The sequence below is a fragment of the Leuresthes tenuis genome, unplaced genomic scaffold (assembly GCF_036924035.1).
Source record: "Leuresthes tenuis unplaced genomic scaffold, fLeuTen1.0.hap1 SCAF_23, whole genome shotgun sequence".
Taxonomy (NCBI): domain Eukaryota; kingdom Metazoa; phylum Chordata; class Actinopteri; order Atheriniformes; family Atherinopsidae; genus Leuresthes; species Leuresthes tenuis.
Genome location: NW_027325377.1, coordinates 23919926 through 23945256, shown reverse-complemented (window position 1 = coordinate 23945256; position 25331 = coordinate 23919926). Strand labels below are relative to the sequence as shown.

Genomic DNA, 25331 nt, shown 5'->3' with positions numbered 1-25331 from the left:
CTGCAGCTTCCTTTATTCTATGAACTTCAAATTAAGACTGGCTATATGTGAGCATTTCCCCCTCATTTGTTTCCTTTGAGAACAACTGATTCAAGTCGGATCTCCGCGTGCATTTGGTTGAAAATCGTACTGGCCCCACAGGGCCACAGACGGATTGAACTCGCTTCAGTGTGGGTTGCATTTCACGCCCCGTGGAGCTGATTGAGTGCTTTCGGAATACACTGATCATGGTGTGGAGATCGTTTTTTCTTTTTTTTTTTTTTTTTTGCAGTGTGCATCACATGACCCGTTAATCTTCAGTGTATTTCCGCTTTCACACGTCTGTTATCAATGCCTCTCCGTGGAGGCGCACCGACAGCATCTTCGCTGTTCCCACCGTCCTCCTCCCCTCTGGCTGCGGCGGCTGTTTTCTGCTCAGATTCAATGAAACCTTAACCAGCCGAGGCTTCCTCATCCTCCTCATCCTCCGCCGCCTCTTTGTCTCCATCGAGCTGGGGGGGAATCCGGGAAAAGGCAGCCGCGGCGCCGCGAACCGGCCCACGGACACCCCGCCGCGGCGCGGCACCAACATGCTCACCCGGGTCAAGTCGGCCGTGGCCGGGTTCATGGGTGGGATTATACCCGGGGGTAGCTCTGGAGGAGGCGGGACTCCTGGTTCCGATATGCCGCTGAAATTCCCATATATGAGACCCGAGTTCCTCGGACTGTCCACGGATGAGATCGAGTGCTCCGCGGACCACATCGCTCGGCCCATCCTCATCCTGAAGGAAACCAGGAGATTACCGTGGGCCACCGGATACGCTGAGTAAGTAACTCATCAGCTGACCCCAGATCAGCTCTTGCTTTCCTTGCATGTGTGAAGGCCATTTCATTTGGGTGTTGTTCAGGCCCAGCAGCTCACCCAAACACCTCTGCTCCCACTTGTTCCTTCTTAAACTGACACTAACCTGCACGTTTTCATGCACATTAATCATATTAACTCGAAGCCGAGCTGCACCTGTTGTGACCTACATCCACCTGCAGCTTTAGAAATGTATGACAGCATTTATCCAAAGGATCACAGCGCTGGAGGAGCTGCTTTGTGCAACAGGACGATGCACCTTCCACCAGCAGAAAGGACTTAGTCAGCAGCACTGCTCCATCTAAGCAGACTGTAGCACAGCATTTTCAGGCAGATGCAAACTCACAGCCTGGCCAAGCTGCTGAATCGTCTTTCAACTCACGAAATGTGTTGTTTCTGCTGCCAGCGGACCATCTGCACCCGTGCAATAAGTCACATTTTGCTCCACAAAGCTCTTGTCAAAGCTTAGGCAGCAGTGATTAAAAAAAAAAAAGAAGTATGCACTGATTTTACAATCTCTATTTCTTTGTGCATTTAATTTAGCAAGGATTATAATCCCAAAATGATGAGAAAACATGTATAAGAAGTTAATACTGAAGCATTTTTTACTGGATGTCGCCAGGTGTGTTACCAGGCAGCGCAGAGCTCCTGATTTAAACTATTTGAGTGATTTGCCCAAGAAATAATCGCCCTCGCCTTCTACTCTGCAAATACTGACAAAAAAAACATATCAGCAGTTAAAGCAGTGCCATTTATTGCAGCTGAGGTGCACACAGGATGACTTCTCAGTCAGTTTCTGAGCAAATGTGCCACAATGCCTCAGTGCACATCACATTGTGCTTGTATGTGTGCATTATTTGGCACACTTTAGGTAAAAAATAATGTGTAATCGACAGCATTTCCTTGCAAGCATCTATTTGATCAATGGATCAATATGGAAATCACAATAGATATATTCAGTAGTTACCCAAGAAAAAAATCCTAATTAATTATCACCTGATTATAGCCTCAAAATCACTGGCAGCAATGCTCATCCACACTAATTGTGCTCAGATGTCTTCCTTTTTCCATCTTTATAACAAACTGTTACTACGTAGGCCTGTTACAAACAACAAATAACGATGTTATTGCAGTTATATGAGATGATTACACTTACTCGTGTGAGAAAAGCAGCTGAAACCAACAGAAACGTCACATTTCTGCACCGTTTTTCCACCACTTGTTCGAGCTGATTGACTGATCACTTCTCATTGTCCGCCTGTGGATATGTTGCAATTGCTTTATTATATATTTTACTAGATCTATTTCCACAAGATGTTTTAATTTTATTAATATTATATTGTCTGCAGGTTTATACCATCGTAGTGGCATTAAAATGAGCAGAAGAAGACAATTACACCATTAATTGCTGTTATTTGTAAAGAAGAATAACAATTATCAACTAAAATTCCACCATTCTACCATCCATCCTCCAGGAAAGTGGTGTGTCATGCTAAAGTGTTTGTAGAACCACATAAATAGGACTTAATGACGAGCAGTGACATGTGTTGACAAGTTATTAAAGAACAGTAACAGTTTGTGACATGCTCCATCATCACATCCCTTCTTTCTCTACTTTAACACACATTAATCACACAGTAAAACTGAAACTGTGTCCCACGTGGTTTGGTGTGGGTAATGAGTTCAGCTCATACCAGCTTTTATCTGTAATTAAAGCCTTCTGACATCTCATTACAGCAGCCATTTTGCCTCTTCTAGACATGGGATTCTATCAGTATTTTTAGATAAAGACAAATTTAGGCATTTCTTTCCTCATGATTTTGCTGCCCTGCTTTGAGAACTAACTACCCTTATAATCAGGCTTTGTAATCACATCCTTAACCCAACCATGCTGCATGGAGAATGGCCTGGCTCTATTTTTCCATCTCAGTCCAGGAAAAATTACTCTAATTTTAACTCGAGATAGATTTCCCAGACCCAAACTTCTGCATTTTATGCCGTTCAATGTTAACAGTCAATACGATGTTGCTTAATTTTGGATTAAAAGACACTTTTTAAGACACTTCTCTTTGAATGAGTTGTGTTATGAAGCACATTTATGTTTTTTATTGTTCTTGATCTTATAAAATAAAAATAGTTCACAGCTTCCTGTTAAATCAGCTTCATTCATAAGTCGAAAGTTGTGATTTCAGAGTTTTGACTTCCTGTTTACAAGGTACTACGAATGCAGCATTAGCATGTTTGGCTAACTAAGTGACACCCTAAAGTTGTGGGTTCATTTCAAGTCCAAAAAGTCTACATTATACACAGTTTTCCTGCTTAATACTGCTTTATATGAATGTAGGATAACATTCTGGTTTGCTTTATTTTGGACTTGGGGAGGTTTTAATCTCTAGCAATCTTAGCCAAAGTCAATACTACCAAATACAGCTTCTCGCTACTCTGAAATATGATAAAATATAAAAAAATGTCATCATAAAGCAGAAATACAACCTTTTCTTTGCTTGGATTCAGAAGTATTGAATCCAAAATGTGTCTGAATAGGGTTCAAACTGATACGGATTTACATGTTTTAATATCTGACTTACTAGCTAGCTAATTACTGTCGCTAGTGTCTCTGGATAATGAGCCAAACCCTCAGATGAGCCTTGCTGAGACACTTGGGGTGCATTATCTGTTGCACGACAGAAACATAATCAATATCAAATCATGAAATGAAATAATTAGAAATGAGTGATTGATTACAAACCTAAAAGGATCATTTTATGCCTGTAAAAACTTCATTAGCTAATTAGCTAGTTTGCTAGTTCAAAGATTATAGAATACTAATTTTGTCTATTGATAATGTAAATGACAGAACCAGTTGTGCAATCTCAGTTTTTCCTGATATCACTACTGTGCATTATAAATCTGTTTCTCCTTATTATTATTTTTTCTTTTTTTCCCTCTTAAAACTTCAGGCAAATAAAATAAAAGATAGAAAAAAAACCTCTAGATGACAGCAACGTCCCCAACGTTGCGTGACGCTCTGGCCTCTCAACATTTTCTTCTACTTCTACATAGATCAAAAACTAAACTGGTGAGGATACAGACGATGAAAGTATTAAGCTGAATCAACCTAATTCAAAAGTCGAAAATTGTGACATCCGAGTTTTGACTTCCTGACTACGAGGTACTTTGAATGCAGCATTAGCATGTTTGGCTAACTTAGTGACACCCTAAAGTTGTGGGTTCATTTCAAGTCCAAAAAGTCTACATTATACACAGTTTTCCTGCTTAATAATGTTGTATATAAATGTAGGATAACATTCTGGTTTGCTTTATTTTGTATTGAATAAATAAATTTGTCCAGGATTGCAGTTGCAGAGGTTTCTGATCTAACTGGGAACAGTTAGTCCAAGGGTGAATAGCAGCTCTGTGTCCATCAACCTCAGAGCATCCGGTGTTGTGCAAGTTCACACTTTTGCAAAAACTAGCTCAAAGTTCAGTCCACAAAGATAAAAATCAACTAGTTTGTGTTCAACCAGCTGTCATTTTTACAGGTTTGAAATCACACTCATACTACTCACATCATTCTTATTACCTAAAGTTTGCTTTGGCAGATCATTAGTGGCTCTAAATGACCATAATCTGCAGAGTTAGGATTAAATAAAACATTGTTTTTTTAAAACAAATCCACCAAGGTTCGATGGTGCCTGGAGATCTCAGCGTGGCGCCTGTAATGTAGGATGGATGCTGGTGGAGAGCTGGTGTGTTGCACCTGAGCTCTGGAACCGCTAATTAAAAACCTGATCATAATAATATGGATTTGTACTAAAACAACCTTTTTCCCCTGTGTTTGCTTCTCTTATTCACATCCAAATTTTTTATTTTTTTGTCTGAAAACATGTATTTTAAATTCCATTTTTAGTCTATTTGATAGTAGACGATAAATGGCGGTTTTGGGCTAAAGAATATACTCTGGAATCATAACAACGTTGGTGGCTGTCTGTCGGCGTTTCATATCAAGCAACAACTTTACGTCATCGTCTGTCCAGACAAATAAATGTGTTTTGGTATTTTGGCTCAGAATTTTGTGGGTGAAGAATGAATTAAAGTGAGCCAGAGGACACTATCTGCTAATATGAAGCTAAAATTAGCTTAGCATATTATGTAGCATCTGTACAGCACACTTCATGAACACGGTCAGACTTTTGTGCTGCACTTTCTTATCTCTTCTCGTCAGATGTTAGTGCCAAAAACACCACAAAAAGCCGTAAATTCAGGTACTCTAAAGGCGCCTTTAGAAGTGAAGACATAGCTGTTGTTCTGCCTCTCATGTTCCCAGTTAAAAGGCATAACTTTGAACCATTGTGCTCCACCAAATTATTATTGCATCCTTGGGGACGACTGTCTGGCCCAGAATTTATTGCTGATGGTAGAAAAACAATAAGGGCATTAGATGTCTGACAATGGAGGGGAAAATGAGATTGTGTTCCTATTGGGAGGAAGGCTAATTGTTTTGAATGAAACAAAAATTTGATTGGCAGGGTAATGAAGTCATTCTTCCTGTAAACAGTGAAATGAGGACAAATGAATACTTCCAATCACAGGCACACAATAGCAGCAGCTGCAGCTTTTATGCAGAACAGTGGAAGTAATGAATTATGAGCACTGTGTAGAGACAGATGATTGTTTTGCAATCAGGGTTCAAATGTGCAAATTGACTTTTAGGGTTTTTTCTTTCCATACTTATCTTATCTAACACATACACTTATACACAGGCCATCATGTTAATGTGGACAGCAGACAAAAGGATGCTTCTGTGTAGAAACCAGCTCAAGCATGCTTCAGTGTTTTTATGGCCATTGTTATTCAGAGGGTATTTTCCAGCGTGATTATGGGTTTGAGAGCAGAGATGAGTAAAGTTTAGCTTCCTGGATATGATGGCTTATTCAGGAATGGCTTAGTTATAATTTGTCATTCATCATGAATGTGGTGTCGTTCTTAGTCAAAAGCTCTTTCAAGAATTGAAGTATGATTTACAATGAGCTTCTTTTCCAGATAAAACTGGCTGCTTCTGTCTAAGTGGCTCATTTGCAGAACAGGTTTATGACCAATTTGTTGTTTTGTTGTGCAAAAGCCTGAAGTCACCTCTCATTTTGGTATATTTTCCCTCCAAGCAGCCAGATTTTCTTGTAATAGTTCTCCAGGTTTCTTTGGACTGGCTGCTTTTTCACTCATTTTCAGTGCAGTCCTTGTATGCGATCATTTCCAGAACATTTGAGATTTTTTATTTATTTGTTTGTTTAAGCCACTTAACTCTGACCTATGAATCATTCAGGCAGAAAAAAGGCTCCTGACTCAAGGGATGAACCAGTGTTGTGTCGACACAGAACAGACAACTTAGCAAAGAAGCCGTTTTAAACTGGATCTTTAGGCTCTTTGTTACCAGCAGCCTGTCACAAAGACACATCATTTGTTCCCATTTCTTTAGCTGCATCTATGAAAAACAGCAAAGAAAACACAGTTTGACAGACAGAAAATAGGATTTCTGCAGCAACAAGGTGATTCCCAAAGAGCTATTAGCTGAAAACTTGGCATATCTCAGCATGGTGTGCAGTGTGTCCTTAAAACATTTGAGGAAACTGGACAAGTGGAGGACAAAAGAAGAAGTGTCAGGCCTAAAAAACTATCTACAGCAGATGAACAGGATCTGATGTCCTTAAGAAAGAGGAAAAAATCCAGCTGTGACCTGACAGGACCTGAGAGATGCATCTGGACCTTCAGCTGATCCATCTACTGTTGGCCCAAGCCTCATCAGAAATGGTCTCCATGGAAGGGTGGCTGTCAAGAAGCCGTTCTTAAGGAAGGGAAACAGGGAGAAAAGGCTGAGCTGTGCCAAATGACACAAGATGTGGACTGAAAATCAGTGGCAACAGGTCTTATGGAGGGATGAATCCTCCCCAGAGCCCGGACCTCAACATTATTGAAGCAGTGTGGGATCATCTGACAGAGAACGGAACAAAAGGCAGCCGACATCCAAAGAAGAGCTTTGGGATGTCCTTCAAGAAGCCTGGAGAACTATTCCTGAAGACTCCTTAAAGAAATGACAGAAAGCTGGTCTCAGAGGGTTCAGGCTGTGTTGGAGGATAAAGGAGCTCAGACCAAAACTTTTGCACAGTTCTATAACACAAGAAACGGCTCTTATTAACCTGCAGTGCAGCCGTCTTGTTTAACTCTCTGATTACAGATCAGTCAGACTGGCAAAAGAATAAAGATTTATGAGAAATTGTCTCATTTTGCAGTTGAACAAATGTACGTATATTTTTCTTGTCTGAAAATCGTATTTAAAAGCAGTAACGTTGTGGAAAATTGAACCAAAAACTTTAACAAAACATGATAAAAAGAAGCATCATTTAGAAATATCCTATAGATGTCTGAAATACCACGACGCTGTTTTTGTTGTCGTCTCTCCATCTGAGGTTAACAGACATCTGTGGCTGAGGACCAGACATGGATGCCAAGCAGAAAACAAGCCACAGTCTGCGTCTATAAATAGATCTGCCAATTATTCCTCTCACACTCAACACCTCCAGAGATGTCTGTCGGACATGCCAGCCTCACTCTTTACAACATTTACTGTTGCCCAATTAGTAGCAGTTCCTCTGAGCCAAGTGAAGTGACCCTTAAGGTGGTTATTTATTTTAATAACTCTCTGATTAGTGTTTTTATTTTAGGGCTTTTAGCACTATTTTTGATAGCAGAAAAAGTTCAACATTTCCCTCATAAATTAGCAACAAAAACAGGGAATTTTGGAGTTTCATCAGCTAAATAAGTACATGACTTCATGTCTGGGCTTAAGGTTGCTGACACAGTTATCGCACCAACGTGGACAGACGATAACTGGCCACCAATTGTTCATCACGGCTCCGTTGCTATGGTTTCTCCCCTCCTCTGCTCCGTCACAGCAGTTGCTGACGTGAAATGCATCACCACCGCCTCTATGGGATTACTTAGAGTGGCCTGTAAAAGTATTCACACCCCTTGAACTTTTCCACATTAACGTAAATATATTTCATTGGAACCAACACAAAGTGGCACGCAATCTGATCTCAGTACAAATACAGCTGTTCTGTGAGGTTCTTTACGAGAATATTGGGGAGGAAACGGCATCATGACTTCCTGGGAACACGCCAGACAGGTCAGGGATAAAGTTGTGGAGAAGTTTAAAGCAGGGTTAGGCTTTAAAAGCATTTCCCAAACTTTGAAATCTCACGGAGCACTGCTCAATCCATCATCCGGAAATGGAAAGAGACTAAACTTACAGGCCGAACAAGGAGAGCACTGAGATGCAGCCAACTGCAGAGATCCACAGCTCAGGTGGGGTTAATCTGTCCACAGGACAACTGTTGGGGCCTTTATGGAAGAGAGGCAAGAAGAAAACCATAAGAAGCCATGTGGGGGACACAGCAAACATGTGGAAGAAGGTGCAAAACGCTACATGTGGCGGAAAACTAACACTGCACATCACTCTGAACACTGTCAAACATGGTGGTGGCAGCATCATGCTCCGGGGCTGCTTCTCCTCAGCATGGGAAGATGGATGGAGCCAAATACAGGGCAATCTTGGAAGAAAACCTGTTGGAGTCTGCAAAAGACTTGAGACTGGGGCGGAGGTTCACCTTCCAGCAGGACAAGGACCCTGAACATAAAGCCAGGGCGACGATGGAAAGGTTTAAAACAAAACGTGTGTCAGAGTGGCCCAGTCAAAGTCCAGGCCTAAATCCAATCGAGAATCTGTGGCAAGATCTGAAAACTGCCGTTCACAAGCGCTCTCCATCTAATCTGACTGAGCTTGAGCTGTTTTGCAAAGAAGAACAGGTGAAAATTTCAGTCTCTGGATGTGCAAAGCTGGTGGAGACGTAGCCAAAAAGACTTTTTACTCAGGGGGGAGACTTTCATGATGAATACTTTTGCACGCCGCGAAAATCATGTATCATTTTCTTTGCACTTTACTTTACTTTACACAAAAATCCAATGAAATATATTTATGTTTGTGGTCGTAATGTGACAAAATGTAGAAAAGTTCAAGGGGTGTGAATACTTTTGCAAGCCACTGTTTATCCATCACAGCTCAATTCATGTTGTAGTGGTCAGCTACACCCTCTGTATGTGTATAATGTATATTATAAGGCCGATTTAACTTGTTCTGTCTATTGTCCTCCGTTTTTCCTTTTCTGCTCGATCAGTGTTATCATCACATATTATTGTTATATTTATGGGTAACACAGCCTGGAGTATGTTGGCAATTTCAGCCACTAAAATTTACTTCAAATCTAACTTTATTGATGACTGATGTGGACACTTTCCCTCATTGGATTTAAGCAGCATTGCATTTATAAAGTCTGAGCATACATCTGGGTTCTCACTACATAATCATTTAGAAATGCACAGTTACAGCTGAATAAGACGAGACACATCCACACACAGCTTCGGACCACCGTCCGCCCATAAAAGACGTCCCCCGTACATCAGGGCATTCTCAGCAGAGCAGCTGGACTAAGAAGCGCTCCCAGATAAGGAAACACATGAAAGCAGCTGCTTCCCTGGATATACGGATAGAAACTGCAGGTTCTGGCTCTGACTAATTGTGGCGAGTTGGCAGTGAGCCGTGATGAGTCAACCAGTACAGTTTAATTCGACAGTAAGCATCAGATGTCAGCTTCCATCTCACTGAAATAGCACTCAAAATGTATATATCTTACCACTCTTTCAGGGTGATCAATGCTGGAAAGAGCGCGCTGAACGAGGACCAGGCTTGCTGTGAGGTAGTCGTGGCGAGAAGGAGACCAATGAGCTACTGTCCCTCCACGCCCAGCAAGACCCCCACCGCCAAGAGACGCAACTCCTTGCCCAACGGAGAGGCCCTTGGCCTCCGGATGGAGTACAACAGAATGGGAGAGGTAGGAACACAAAAACACACTCAGCTGACCACAGCAGGATGCAGATAGTAGTTCAAGTGTACCGAAAAGCTGCATCTATAAACAGCTTTTGAGCAGCTAACAGGTGGAAATTCTCAGTTAAATATCTGGCCAAGGTTCATTCCTAAATCTAGAATTAAACGCACTTTGAAGTCCTTTTATTTAGAATTCATCACTTCACATCTGCCATTTGTCCACCATCTTATAAAAACACGCCTTCGTGCTTCATATAAACAAAAAGGGATTACTGAGGGAATAACTCTTCTGATAACCAAGCCAACTGAGTCATAACACCAAAGCCAAACAAGAAAATGACTCATCGTGACAGCTGGACAACATCAACATCTATGTTTTCGGTGGTAAAATGACCATTTTACTTCAATGATTACTTTGAAGTAATCACAGACAAATGTAACCGTCCCATTGCAGAAAGGGCTGTCTGATGGTGTGATATTATCAGGATTAGCTGTCATAGACCGTGTTACACGTTTTCCATTTATTGTGATAGCTGCTTTCTAAGATGGACGTAATTTGATACACAATTAGTTTTGATTTGCAAACGAGGTCCCTCAGGTTCTGCAACACAAAAAAATTTCATTTATTAGTTCGATACGGATAAACTTTTAACACTAAAGTTATTACAAACAGCTTTTGTGATTGTTTGGTCGAAAAAAGAAAAAAAAATTCTTATTGCACACTTGGACTTTGAATTGAAGAATTAACTCTGCGTGAGTGTGGCTACATAAACTTAGCCAAATCCACCGGACGTGGCTCAAATCTAATTCGATTTAGGCCCAGTTGCTTACCTTTGGGCCACATCTGCTGCTTGCCACTGCTGTAATTAAGCCAATAGTGGCTCAGATTAAGCTGCTATCTGTGTAGTGAGCTGTAGTATTGGTCTGTACCAACTACTGAGACACTAATTATACTTCACACAACTCCAAGTTAAATAATTAATTAAAAGAGCTTTAAAAAATATTGATCCATCGCACATATTAGCTCATGCTAGCTAATGCTAATGCTAGCACTGCTATCAAGATGATAGGACTAAAAAAAAGAATCACTCTTGCAGTTTCAGTGGTGATAGTATTTTACATTGAAAATAACTTAACTGTGTACTTGTTACCAACTCCAAATACTCGCATGTCTGGATCACAGAACAAAATTTCAAGCTAGAGCGAGCTTAGCTTAGCTTAGCTCAAAGAGCTCATCGCGCTCTTTCCAGAGTTGTCTGAGAACTCAAGTAAAGCTAAGGAGCTTAAATGTTTGCTGTTCTCTCTAACATTTCACTCTAACAGTCAAAACATTTTGGTAGACTGAGGATGTGGCAACAACTTCCAACACATATTAGCTCTAGCACTGACAATATAGTGTGAATGCTAGCACTGCTATCAAGGTGATAGGAATAAAGAAAAAAAAAGAATCACTTTTGCAGTTTCAGTGGCGATATGATATGTGTTAATTTACAACTCTAACGTCATTAAATACTTGTTACAAGCTCCAAACAATCGCACATCTGGATCATAGAACAAAATCTTAAACTAGAGCTAGGTTAGCTTAGCTTTGCTCAAAGAGCTCATCTCGCTCTTTCCAGAGATGTCTGACAACTCATGTAAAGCTCTTTAAATAACCTGTTAGCTCTACTTTGTTTAAGTCATTCAGATTACTGAAGTGTTACAACAACTTAAATGGTTTAAAGGGCTTAAAGACAACACATATTTACTCTTTTTTGTTAATCCAAGAGCAATTATGTCAGTGATGTCAGATTTTTTCCTGTCTTCAGACTCTTGTCCCTTTTTAGCGTGTATTGCTGCATCAGTGCAATGCTGTAATCAAATTTTACAGCTTATTAGATCCTCTTCAGCTGGTTGTGGAGGGATGTCCATCATTAAACTATAATATCTCTTAGTTTAAGTTTGGTTTGTTACATTGTGTTCTCGCTACATGTCTGCAGGATAGTGAAGGGCTGGTTTTCCACTACTGGGCCCTGTTTGACGGCCACGCTGGCTCAGGTGCAGCTGTTGTCGCCTCCCGCCTGCTACAGCATTACATCGCCTGCCAGCTTCAGGCCGTCATAGAGATCCTGCGCAACCATCACTCCCTGCCTCCTACCGTGATGGGGGAGGAGCCCGAATGCAACCCCTACATCCAGGGAAACACCCCAGGACCTCAACGTGCCCTGACCCGAGCCGCTTCTCTGCGGGGGGCTGCCGGCGCCCCAAGCTCACCGTGCAGCACCCCGCCTCCGCCGCGCTACTTTACAGAGAAGAAGATCCAGCACGAGAGCCTGGTGATAGGAGCGATAGAGAACGCTTTCAAAGACATGGTGAGTGACAGGCGACATTTATTCAAGGAGACCATCTTAAATAACACAAAGACAAAGTTAAATGATATGGTTCAGAATGCCAGTTTAGACCGAGGCGGCTCATTAAAATGGCTTTCTTATTTTCTTCTGTTATGGCGTCTACTCGAATTCAAAAACTGTGAAAGAAGTCTTCTAATTTGTTGTAAAAAAATACCTTTTGATTGAAGAACTTTCACGAAATCAGTCCAAAACACATCTCACAGAGTGCATTTTTTCCAATTAACAGTCCATAAATACAGATGATGAGTTACTGTTGTTGGTGAACGTAGCGAAAACTTCTTCTCTGTGCCTGAGCTTATTTAAGACCGACTGGGAAGTTTAAACTACATAGAAAAGATTATAACCACATCACATCTTCAACCAAAGCACCTGTTATCTTGCTGTTGAACCTCATAACACACTCCTCAGGAATCAAAGAGCCGGCCTTTCCTTCCTTTCCTTTGCTTTGAAGGCTGCGTTTGATAAATCTGCCAGAAAATAATTCGTTTTTTTAATTAAAATCATTTAGCATTTATGGGGAAATATCAGCTATGAGCTCATTTACTTTGAAATATATTTCAGAGAGAGAGAGAGAGAACTGTTAAATAAATACAAAAATGTAGAAAAAGTTGATACAATATTAAATGCTACGAGAATTAAATAAAACTTAAAGTGCACTCATTTTCTTATTTAGTGTTAATGATGCCGTTTGTTTACTTTGTGGCGCAGATTTCAGTTCTAATTCTAACTGTTTCATTTCTTTCTGTGTTAATTTGTTATTTCTGTATTTACTTCTGTATTATTTTCCTTTACATCGTATTGATTTACTTCTCTGTCGTTTCCATTTTGTAATAAATACAGGGATTTACTACATTCCAGTTAAAATAGTGTCAAAGTACATAAAAAGCAACATTAACACAAGCTTAGATGAATACAGATTCAAATTAAAGCAGAAAAATGCATTTATTTCACATTCTGTTCAATTCAGTCTGCATAAATTATCCTGTTATTTAATTTTAGTGGCGTTTATCGTCATATAAACTTGTTTATTTTTGTCCATTTGCATATTTTTGTGCTTATTTCAGATTATGACAGTTTCAGAGAGAGATCTGAACAAGCTAATGTGTTTTCAGAGTTACCACTAGATGGCGATGGAAAGTTACAGATTAAACATCCTTTATAGATCATCTCTGCATTTAAAAAGAATCATTTAAAAAGGTGGAAAAACTCTTTTTCTTGACTAGTGTGTAAAGCGAGAGACAGAATATAGTTAGAAGCTCTGTGCCTTTCATGGTGTCTAATTAAAGTTGAACTAAAACTTTCCCCAGGACGCTCAGATTGAGAGGGAGAAGCAGGTCTACAGCATCACAGGAGGATGCACGGCTCTCACTGTGGTTTACCTGCTGGGAAAGCTATATGTTGGGAATGCAGGTGACAGCAGGTATGTTTCAGCCATGAAATTAAAGGATCTGTGAAGAAGGGTGGGGGGTAATTACACTGTAGAAATCCAGAGAGACCTCAAGGCAAGCTTGGGCAGAGACAGGCACTTCAACCAAGAGGATTCTTTTGGCTGTGAGACGACACATGCATAACCAGTCCAGCATTGTGTGTGTGTGTGTGTGTGTGTGTGTGTGTGCGTGTGTGTGTGTGTGTGTGTGTGTGTCTGCAGGGCGATCATCATTAGAGACAACGAGATTATTTCCATGTCGACAGAGTTCACGCCAGAGTCAGAGCGCCAGAGACTCCAGTTCCTGGTAAGAACATTTCATTCATTTTGCTTAGAAAGTTTAGGTCTAAAAATATGCATTTATCAGCGTATTTTCCCTAACTGTCATTCCTAAACCGAGGTGTGTGCTTTCAGCCCACATTCATTACCCAACCTGAGTAACCTGAGTATGTTCATCAGGGCAGATGGAATAGCTCCTAAATGTTTGTATTGTACAGAGCTTCATGACACCTAGGACCCGATTTCCTCAACTACAACAGCTTAAAAGCCTAAAACAAGAGTTTTATTTGTTCATTTTCACGCACAGAGACTCTCTCGTGTCTCTCCTTTGCAGCAGCAATCACAGCCAGGTTAAAATGTGCTTTTTACTGTGGGATCAAATTAGAGAGCTTCTTAATCAGTGTTGCAAATCAAGTTTCGTCACCTTGTGAAATAAATCTGCCTGAGAAATTCAAGCTTGTGTGTGTGGAAAAGACATTTTTCTGGTTTAAAATGATTATAATAATATGGAGATTATATCTTTACACAGACTCAAAGCAAAAAGCTCAAAGTTCCCACACGGTGGTTGAGTTTTGACTCATATGCGAGATGTTTTTATGATTTAAACGCCGCTCCGGGCGCTAAAAGCGAAGTAGAATTTCAAAAGATGCTTCATACACCCTCAGGATCACAAAACATGATCCATATCAGAGTCTGAGAAATTCTGAAAATCGACTGTCAGGACCTGCTGTGGAGTTGAAAGCAAACCATCTGCACTTTGATTGCACCGTTGATTTCATTTGTGACTGATTTGTCACGATCTGTTCAGTTGGAGGTACAAAAACAGGCCTAAATCACGAGGTTTTACATGCGGTTTTCTGCTTTGTATCTGAATTGATGTCCCCGAAAGCACCTCTACTTCTTTAGTTAATCTGTGTAGCTTCATTACAATCTTTGGTCTTAATCTACACGCTGAAAATATCACTTTAGTTATTTAGACTTTAGACTTTAGTTTCTGCTTCTTGAGTGAAAGGGTCAACCATAAAAGTGATTATTCTATGTGCTTGTGTTGAAAATTAAATAATGGCTCACGTATCTGGAGATGGGACTGAGGTCAAAGCAATACTGACAGAATAAAACAAAGAAGAAGAGTCTCTAATCTGATTCTGAGAGTATCGTCTGTTTTCCAGGGTTACATGCAGCCTCACCTGCTGGGTAATGAGTTCACACACCTGGAATTCCCTCGGAGAGTTCAGCGGAAGGAGGTGGGCAAGAGGATGCTTTACAGAGACTTCACCATGAATGGCTGGTACGTCCGTTTCTTTGAGTCGCACCGCCTAAGACAACTGGGACAGGTTTAAAGAAACACAAGCAAGCAGGAGCTCTCCCCCTCCTTTATCTAAAGGTTCGGTGCAGCCAGACCAGCTCGGACAAACTTTCCCTTTACTTGTGCTCATACTCCTCTAATGGAGCAGCTGTCTGATGAGGGAGCAGCCGAAGCTCATACGATGTAATGATTGAGCAGAGATGGTCCACTGTGTGCAGGGTTATGTGGGTTGGGGGGGGGGCACCAGAAGACTGTAATGACTTGTGCTTTAACTGACACATAAAAACACAGAAAAGAGTTGTGTTTGGGTCAGGAAGAGTCCACCGCTCGCACAGGCGGGCTGATAGAGAGCGAGGAGGCCCTGATTAGTTGTTTAGCTGCTGGAAGTCACTCATATTTCCTTCCGACTGGCTGATACTGAGTCTAATTGTCAGCTATGAAAGCCCCCCATTCTGACATCAAAGCCGAGGACGCTGACGGGTTTTTTCCCCTCCGTTCGCACGCTCGTGTGCTCCCCCTTCGCACTTTCTCGCTAAATTTTTCAGCAGCACAAACATTCGTTCTCAAACTCTTCAGACACACTGTAGAGACACAGGTGCAAGCTAAATCAATAGCTTTGAAGAGAAGCTGCAATCACCGTGTAGATCAAACACCAAAACCATCAGAAACTCTTTGACCAGCTGTGGCTGTGTGCAGGTAAAAGATGGAGGGGACCCACCATCGAACCCACTCTGACCTACAGCCTCGGCTTGGAATCCATTCAGTCCATCAGACGTTAGCGTCCAGTTTCTTTAATACCTTCTTTAATCAGTACATGACAAGCTGAGACCGACTGCTTCACTAAGAAAAGGAACAAACATCGTTTGTGCAGGGTTCAAGGACCGAATCCGAAAAGATGCTGAAGCACTTAAAGACGCAATATGTTCGACATAATTAGCTTAACAGGTTTTAAAAGGCCAAGAGCCTCGTTTTACTGAATCATGGAGTTTATTGGTTTTATGTTCGCAAATCCATGACACAGTGGGATCGAGTTACATTAGGCAAGGCAGAAACTGAGCCCTCATGGGACAGAATCACCATGGGGGGGGGTAAAGTGAGCCAGCGGGTGCGTTGAACCGCCCTTTGGCATAATTGTTGTTTGACGTTCATGTCAGAAGCACCAATCGTTTCTGCCAGGCTGTATGAGGAAAGAAGACACTTTATCCAGGTCTAAACTCGTTAATGTTGCTCATTTATAGGATAATAAACCATGCTAATCATCTAAATGTTTGCCTGAACTGGAAAGCTGTCATGGGTTAAGGGCTCCAGGATAATAGATATGACTGTTTTAAAACAAAAATAGAATATTTTGACAAGTTATCTTTAAAATTTCTGATGAGTTTGATTAGATTCCATTAAAAGGTCATTCTATCCTCCAGCTGTGGAGCTCATCCACCGACCGGGGGCATTATTTTAATACGATGCCATATTTTTAGAGCTCTTTGGCATAGATTCATTCTTGTTAATTAAACTGATTAGACTTATCCTGAAATTTGGTTAGAGGCTTTCATTTTACTACAGTAAAAAAGTTGTTTTTTTTTTGTTTTTTTAAAAACAGGTAATTTTGTCCTATTTTCCCCTAATCTGAGAATTAAATGACCAGTTGGAACTGTGCATGTTTTAATAGCTTTGATAGCTGTAGTTCTTTGTAAAAAGCACCTTTAAAGCTAATTAACTAAGGCACTACATTACTTGTCACTTACACATTGGATTAACTGCTAATACGAAAAGGTAAATAGCTTAAATGAGTTTTCCCATTAGATGAATCAGCGGATGTGTTGTTCAGGACGTGCTTTTAAGCTGTCGATGTGTTCCTGTTGTGGAGCCAGGGTCTCCTTAAGCCCGTCTCACACAGGTTGTAATGATAAAAGCATGTGTTAACCAAAGAAAAGACAAAAAGAGGAAAGTTCACTGTCCTTTCCTCACTCACAGGGCTTACAAGACAGTCGAGGAGGATGACCTCAAGTTTCCTCTTATATACGGTGAAGGGAAAAAGGTAAGTGTGTGTGTGCTGAAAGTAACCAGCCGGTAGTTTGTGTCGGTGGGTTCACACATCATTGGCTTTCCATCGATGTCATCCATCCCTTATCCTAACCTGAAGCTCACCCTAATATCTTAGAATGATTCAGTTAAATTCAATAATGCTTCATTAATCCCAGAAGGGAAATGACGTCGCTGCAGTGTCAATTATTAATAAAGATATTATTAATAAAGCTATTGTTACGAGACAATGTAGAGGTCTCCATCGGTGGGTTGGGGTGTTGTTTTTGTAGCTTGGCAACAACTTAGCTGATGATGTCACAGGTGAACTTCATCAGTAGCTAACATGGACAGAAAGTCACATCTCTCTCTGTCTGGCTCTCTACTTAAAGCTGAGTACAGAGCTGTTAAGAGTTGTTCCTCCAGCTCCGAGCTCGCTCATTTCATCCACCGGTGATCTCACATTTCCCATGATGATCAAGGGTAGAAATGGTTTAAACTTCCTCCTCCTTTTCTTCCATTTTGTTCCTGCTCTTCATCCTAAACGTCTCCCCTTCAACTAAATCTTGATTTGGGGTCTTGTTCCAGGCATTACTTCGGCTTCGGGAAGCTCTGTTCCTGCTGCCATGGTTACGCATCATAAGAGATGTAAAAAATAGCCACAGTTACCAGCAGCTCATCCTCCAATAATGTTTCAGAAATCTGGGTTTTCACAGAAAAAAGCTAAAGAAGATGCAAAGAAAGACAATATTTCCAGAGCAGAGACAACAAAAATAGCCCAAACATTGAGAAAGACACAGCATTCGAAAGCTAATCCTTCAGCTTTTCAATTTAATCCAAAGAGAGACGCTGCATCGTAACAAACAACAGCATCTGACGACCTCGCATCTGTTGATCTACAACCAAAACTCTGACATAAAAGAGAAAAACGTTGAAAGAATCTGTCATTTAGTTCAATTACATTTACACAGACACATAGCTGTGTAAGGATGCACCACATCTGGCATTTACTGGTGGTTTATTTTTACCTAAAGTACAATTTTCCATCGAAGAACTGCAACAGCAATAACCCAACTTCATTTTATTTACTTCAATATCCTCTCAATTTGAGCAAATGAACGGTAGAAAGTTAACAGTTGCCACCAGCTGAGATATTGTGGAAGCTCACTTCTTTAGGAGCTCAGTCTGAAGTAAATCATTCATGTTTTCCAGGCACGGGTTCTGGCCACAATCGGTGTCACGCGAGGCCTCGGTGACCACGACCTCAAAGTTCACGACTCCAACATTTACATCAAGCCGTTCCTCTCCTGCTGCCCCGAGGTAAGAGCAAGAGCACTGTCAGCGCTATCAGGACAGAAAGTTTGCTGAGAAGTGAGCTTTCTGACTTTTTTAAGACTGCAGATCTGTTCAGAGACTTTATTTCTATAGGAAATACATGAAATATTCAGCATCCTCTGGCATCAGTCGCTGCTGTTTCTCTGTCTGAACAAGCTCCTCGGCTGCGGGAGAACTCGAGCTCACCTGTCTGACAGTCTGGCACTGGTTGCAAAGCGCTTTAATCTCCCTCTGTAGTTTGTCTTGGAGTTTTTCAGATTCCCTCCCAGAGCCTTCTGCTTGATCTTTAATTCATCATTTCTGGGGGTCACACCAAGTTCACATGAAGACTTCTCCCTGCACTCGGTCTGTCTGTCTTCCTCTCACCGAAGCCTCTAAAGGGGTTTCACGGGATGCTCTTTGTAAAGGAAATTATTTCATTAAGTTGTGGAAATATGAGCCGTGTTGTATGAAGGGTAGGGCGGTATAGATTTCTGTATCTTGAGTGTAACTTGAGCGGAGTTCGAGGAGTGCACTTAATCTTTGGAGGCATGTATAGAAATCTTTGTGCAAATGTAAGGCGTCGGAGTTCTGATGTCTTCACCGACCATCTTTGTTTGGCGGTTCGAGCGTAAGCGCTGCTTCTTTTACTGAAATCTGATGTTTTAATCGTTAAAACAGAAATATTAGAAAAGAAAAAGATACAAATGGAAACACGCCACCTTAAAGGGGAACTCCGGTATCTTTAAACCTAAACCTTATTTCTGGCATGAAATACGTTCATCTGCTCACCGAGAGCAGTTTGGTGAAAGTCGGAAGATATTTAGATAACTGGAGATCCATATAACGGAGTGAACGGGGCTTAGAGGATGCAGCCTCTAAATAAGGATCTCCAGTTATCTAAATATCTTCTGAAGGACGCCGACTTTCACCAAACTGTTCTCAGTGAGTAGATGAACGTATTTCATGCCAGAAATAAGGTCTCGGTTTAAAAATACCGGAGTTCAAATAGAACATTTTAGTCTAATGGATCATAAGAAATTCATTAAACAAGAGATTTTTATGGCAATTCTTGGATTGTTTGGCTGTTAATGAATAAATTGATAAATAACTGAAAAGGTAAGATTGCTGAAAATCAGAATCTTTTGAGTATTTTCGGTGAACTCGTGTTTAAGGAAGATGTTTTATGGCGCAGGTGAAGGTGTATAATCTGATGCAGTATGAGCACGGAGCTGATGATGTTCTGGTGATGGGAACTGACGGCCTGTGGGACGTCCTCTCCAATGAGGAAGTAGCCGAAGCCGTCACCACCTTTCTCGCCAACTGTGACCCTGATGACTTACACAGGTGGGAAAACCGAGCAATTTGTCAATTCCTCGCTGCATTAATAATGCAAATTCTAATCCGTGGGACATATTCATTCATTAATTCATGTCCTCCATTACCCAGGTACACAATGGCGGCGCAGGACCTGGTGATGCGAGCACGTGGCGTGCTGAGAGACAGAGGCTGGAGGATCACCAACGAGCGCCTGGGCTCCGGAGACGACATCTCGGTCTTCATCATACCCTTGATGTATGGCAACAGACAGCACTGACTGCCTGGCAGAGGTCAAGCACCTGAAGGGCTTGTAGACTCAAGACTGACAAGTCTTTTTTAAAATCACTTTCACTGACTGAAGCGTAGGAGAACCGAGGTTCTGTTGGTGCTTCATTTCTCTGTAGGAGTTCAGAACTGGTCAGCTCAGGGGAAGCACCGTCGGCACTGCTTGATTAGTTTAATTTCTGCTAAGAATCAGTCGGAAAAACAAAATTATTTGATTTAAATCATAAATCTATGCTGTGAAACAAAAAAGCTAAATTTGCGCGTTAAATTATGAAGGGAGAATATTCACACAGCAGGTCCTGGCAGTGATGGACTCCTGAACTCCTGCAGAGGTGTGAAAACTATAATAAGGGAATGTTCTTATGCAGTCAAGGAAAGGTTCTCTTTTTCCATCGTTATTCTTACCTAGCTTGTTGTGCTATACCCGTCCTTCTCTTATACTGTATTGTCATCTTGTCGATTTAACAGAAATACCTCCTTCGTTTTGTGAACACGGACCAAGCTGACAGGTCAGCTGCTTTTTCTGTTTGCCACAGTGTGGCTTTGAAGGTTCACTCTCTGATGAGCTGCTTCCAGTTTGCTGAACAAGTGAAAGAAGTGAGAACAGAGGTTGAACTCCTTCACCTCCAGGAAGGAATGTTCCTCATTTGAGAAAAACACATGGACCAGAAGTCAGGACATAGTTTGATAAAAAAAAAAAAATAACAAAAACGCCTAAACAGCCAGAAGAAGGTTTACTGTTACAGTACAAGTCATTTGATTAAGCTTGATGTTGGTTTTAACTTTAACTTCTGTATGATTCATTTCCTTTAATCTTATGCTTTTGACATTTTGTTTTGCTCAAAAGTAACAGGAATGATAGATACCACTCTTATTTATATGAAGCTACAGACAGAAAACCTCTGAAGCAAGGCCTGTGTTTACTTTTCTTTATGATAGCCTAAGCTAACCCGAGTCTGCTGTAGCTTTAAAATTTATGGTGAGGGTGGCACCTCTCGTTCTCAGACTCTTGGTAAATAAACACAGTTCTCCAGATGTTTAATTATACTCCTAAACAAATTGACAATTTCATGCTTGGTAAAAAAATAACAAGGATAGATACTACTCTCATATGTGTTATTTATGTCAAGTTACAGACAGAAAACCCTTAGCGTGGCTTAGCTTAGCTTAGCATAAAGTCTGAAGCAGGAGGAAACGGTAAACCTAGCTTAGCCCAACAATAAGAAATCTCTCTAAAAACCTGTAAAGTTGATAATTATGTCATATCTAAGTTGGTAAATTTGCAGTTTGAGTCTGTTTATTTTTCTTTTTTTGCTCTTTATGCTAACCTAAGCTTATGCTAACCTACGCTAACCAGAGTCTGCTGTAGCTTTAACATTTATGGTGAGGGTGGCACCTCTCGTTCTTAGACTCTTGGGAAATAAAAACATTGTCAAGATGTTTAATTATACACCAAAAAAAATCTTTGTCACTTTTCTCAAACTTAGCAAACAATCATTTAAACTCAACATGAGATCAAATGACTTGTACTTTCACGTAGTTGCACTTTAGGGGCCATGATACATGGAAGAATGAAGCGGGAGGAATTCCCTGCAACAGGGAAGATTAAATAAGTAATTTAAAAAACATTAAATATTCTCAAGCTTAAAATAAAGGAAAACAACAACAAAAAAATGTATGAAAGCCGTCTTTAGCTTTGCATGTTTCATTAGCTTCAGATGCTTTAAAACGATGCCGTCTCGGTTGATAACAATGGCAAACTTTGTGTAGATGTAGTGAAATACTGTCAGAACATACAGCTACTTATTTTGGGCCTGAGATGAACAATGGTGCAATTGTTTTAACTGCTTTTTGTTTTCTATGGAATGGATTTGTATTTATGTAACGTATCAAAGAAATGCTGATAATGTTATTTGTTTGTATATGTTAAAAAATCTTGCATTTATTTATAAGTTTTTCCTTAAGCTTTCTAATAATTCGGTATTTTGCATCAGTGCAAGGGGAAGAAAGTAAACGGGGGACTGATATGGAACAACAGCGGTGATGGTTATGTACGAAACTAAATCATGTGCCGTTTTTGTCCTATTTTTTCATTTTTCTTTACTGGACTTTGGAAAAAGAAGTGAGTGTGAGAGCTCAATTAGTCTTAGGATTAAGATGCAACAGATCAATTTCACTTTCTGGTAGTTTGAGTCCAAGCTGAGGATCGATCGCATGAAATTAAAGGGAACATATTATGCTATTCCTCATACTCTGTCATAATGTTGATGTTTGTATCAAGAGTGAGCAAAGATCTGGAAAATATATATAAAAATCTAAATCTTTACAGTCAAGAGGATGAGGTGGTTGTAGCCTGCCGATCAGAGGAAAGTTTCATTAAAGGTGACGCTCATATCGACTGAGCTGAGGGCAGATAGAGATTAACTGATTACAGTGTTGAAAAGTGTAGTCTGGTTAAGCTCTTCTTAAGATATGCTGGGATTTAACAGTGTTATTTTGAAAGCAAATGCATGTTTTAACTAAATATTGTGGCTGAAAATTGTTTCCTTTTGTGGAAATGGAGCGTTTCGGAGTTACACAGGTTTGACCACAAAGTGTTAATGTGTTTCCCAAAGTCATAAAATAGGTTGACAAGGACATGTGAGCCATCGTTTTCTTTTTCAGAAACTAGCGCAGAAAATCAGTACCTCTTATGTCTGTATAGGGAGTCGCAGCTAGCAGCCACCTTCTTTAGCTTAGCTTAGCATAGTACTAGAACAGGAAAGTTAGCCTTGCTCCAGAGGTTACCAAAACTATCAATTGGTGTCACTAGATTATTTGATTACTTTTCATGTACACCATAAATAAATTAATAATAATAATAAAAAGATTGTTTTAGAAGGAAAAGGTTAGGAGCTACAACAGCACATAACTTAGACTCAAATTTGTGCTAAGCTAGGTAGCTACGCAGCTAGGCTAACTAACGGCTGGTTTTACCTTAGCATTAATTGAACAGACTTGAGTAGAGTATAATCTTACTCTGAACTACTACATGAATAATTCCCATGTCAAACTTTGTCTTGTGCCATTGTGTTGCACCGGTTATTTATTTTGTAAACTTGGATTTGTTTCTGTTTTTTTAACAAATTACTATTAGCTAAATTCTTTCAAGCAGCAGTCATCTGTTCAAGGAGCGCATCTCTTGTACATTATTCTGAAACATGTGAGCACACAAAATCAATAGTCCCACCAAACCCCATGATCATTTTGCAGGTTTTTTGTATTTTCTGACGTACTATGCTTTTGCTTTATCTTTTGCGTTGTAACATTTCTGAAGCCGTGAGCTTTGTCATAGTTTGCCTCCCACTTCCACTGACTCCAAGTGGGAATGTTTTTATCCGTGAACGTGTTGAGGCAACATCTGAATGTGTTGAATGATCATCCTACCTTCGCTTCAGGATCATTACGTTATTTTATGGAGCCTTTTTCTCGTAGGTGAATGTGAAAAAATGAATAGATGATTTATTTTTGTCATCCCATTGTGCCACCGAACAGCTGCATGTCAACTCAGGTTAAACTATTGTCTAGTTATTTACCTGTTAAGTGGGGTTTTCTAAAGATAGTGCGCCCAATGTGATGGTTTATTGGTTTCATTATGTTTGGTGTGTACAGGAAGCTCTTAGACATCTTTAGCCCCTTCTCCTCGATTGTTTGTTTCTTACTGAATTGTGAAAATTGTCACTGCTGTTGTTTTTTCTACCTTAGACTACAAGGTTGGATATGGAAAAACTCGTAGGGCTCAGTTTTCATTTCCTGTAGCAAAGAAGAAATTTGAAGGTCAATTAGTGATTGTTTTAAGTGGCCGTTGTGCTACCCTCAATCTCTGCGAGTGTGAGATGTACATTTTCTATGACTACATATGTTACGAGTGAAAAAGAAATATTTTTGATGTTTACTTGTGCACCTCTGACTTTGGAAGGAGAAAAGCAATGTTTACCTTCAGTGTTTCTTATCCAGAAATGAAAAGACAATAAATGTTAAAGATCAATGGAAAAGAAAAGCAGCTCGTCTCATTAAAAGGAAGAAAAAAGATTAATAGAAAGTGAAATAAAACTTCAGCTCGACAATCAATAGTTCCACCAAATCTTTCTGCCTTCAGTCCTAATCAATCTCAAGGAGAAACAAAATAGAAGAGCTAATCAATACTGTTGCTGTTTGTATTCTCTGGGTTCTTCTTCTGGGAGAACAGACATGAACAAATAGGGTCAAACTGGTGTCCAAAACACTGGTCTGAGTGGGCAGCGGAGGGATTCATTAGGAGATCTGAGGCATGCTATGCTCACTGAATCTCAAACAGGGGCTCTTCTGACAGGAACTGAGTGCAGCAAACGCACACATCCATTCAGACACAACTCATCAGCGTAAAAGCCATCATAAAGTAATCACCGTTAACATTAATTGTAGAGGAAATGTGTAGAGAAGCGGATGCTGAACCATTATTTTTTATAACTGAAGCCAGCTGACAGATGGCTCCATTTAACGACACGCTCATTTTAACCATTTAATATCGATACGGTCGTTTGTTCATACATATTTATGTTTTTCACCGTTTTAAATTAAAAATGAACGCTCATAAAGGTCCTATTTTCATATCTACTCCAAAATAATCACTTTGTGGTGACATCTATGACAAAATGTTGCCATCTTCTAGTGTTTTCCAACAATAACCAACACATTTTAAAAGGGAGTTAATGAGGAATACAACCTTTAATTATCCATTTTAAAGTTCTCATGGCTAAAATAACACTTTAAGCGTTGCCCTAATATCTATCATAGAAGAAAAATGTTCACGGCTTCATTTTACTTCATAATGCAAAACTACTTTAAGTACAGCAGTCACTAATATTGGAGCATAATATAACATTTTAGTGTAAATTGTGTTAGAGTTGCACCTGCTGCAACAAAATAAGTCATATTTACAGACTACACAGTCGATAAAAATCAATTAGAAACATTTATGTGTTGAGATAAAGATGAAGCCTTATTTTATTCATACAGATATTCGGGCGCACCTTTTTTTTTTTTTTACCTCGCCTTCACCTAAAAATGAGGCTTGAAAAGGAATAGCGTGACTTAGAGGGAAGAAACACAAATCACACGACCCAAACTATCATCATTTCTTTATTCATTTGAAGCCTGTTCATAACTACATGGCAGTTTGTCGTGGTCCACGT

General features: G+C 40.2%; 1 protein-coding gene across 1 annotated transcript; it reads left to right on the top strand.

The window, feature by feature from the left end:
* The first annotated feature begins 255 nt into the window (after window positions 1-255).
* Window positions 256-24151, top strand: LOC140282980 (protein phosphatase 1H-like). The gene is made up of 10 exons (XM_072377591.1): window positions 256-805; window positions 9600-9786; window positions 11759-12130; window positions 13477-13589; window positions 13818-13902; window positions 15044-15162; window positions 17152-17215; window positions 18412-18519; window positions 19709-19860; window positions 19963-24151. Exons 1-10 carry the CDS (start codon window positions 570-572, stop codon window positions 20108-20110), a joined length of 1584 nt encoding a protein of 527 aa, XP_072233692.1. The 5' UTR covers window positions 256-569; the 3' UTR covers window positions 20111-24151.
* The last annotated feature ends 1180 nt before the right edge of the window (window positions 24152-25331 follow it).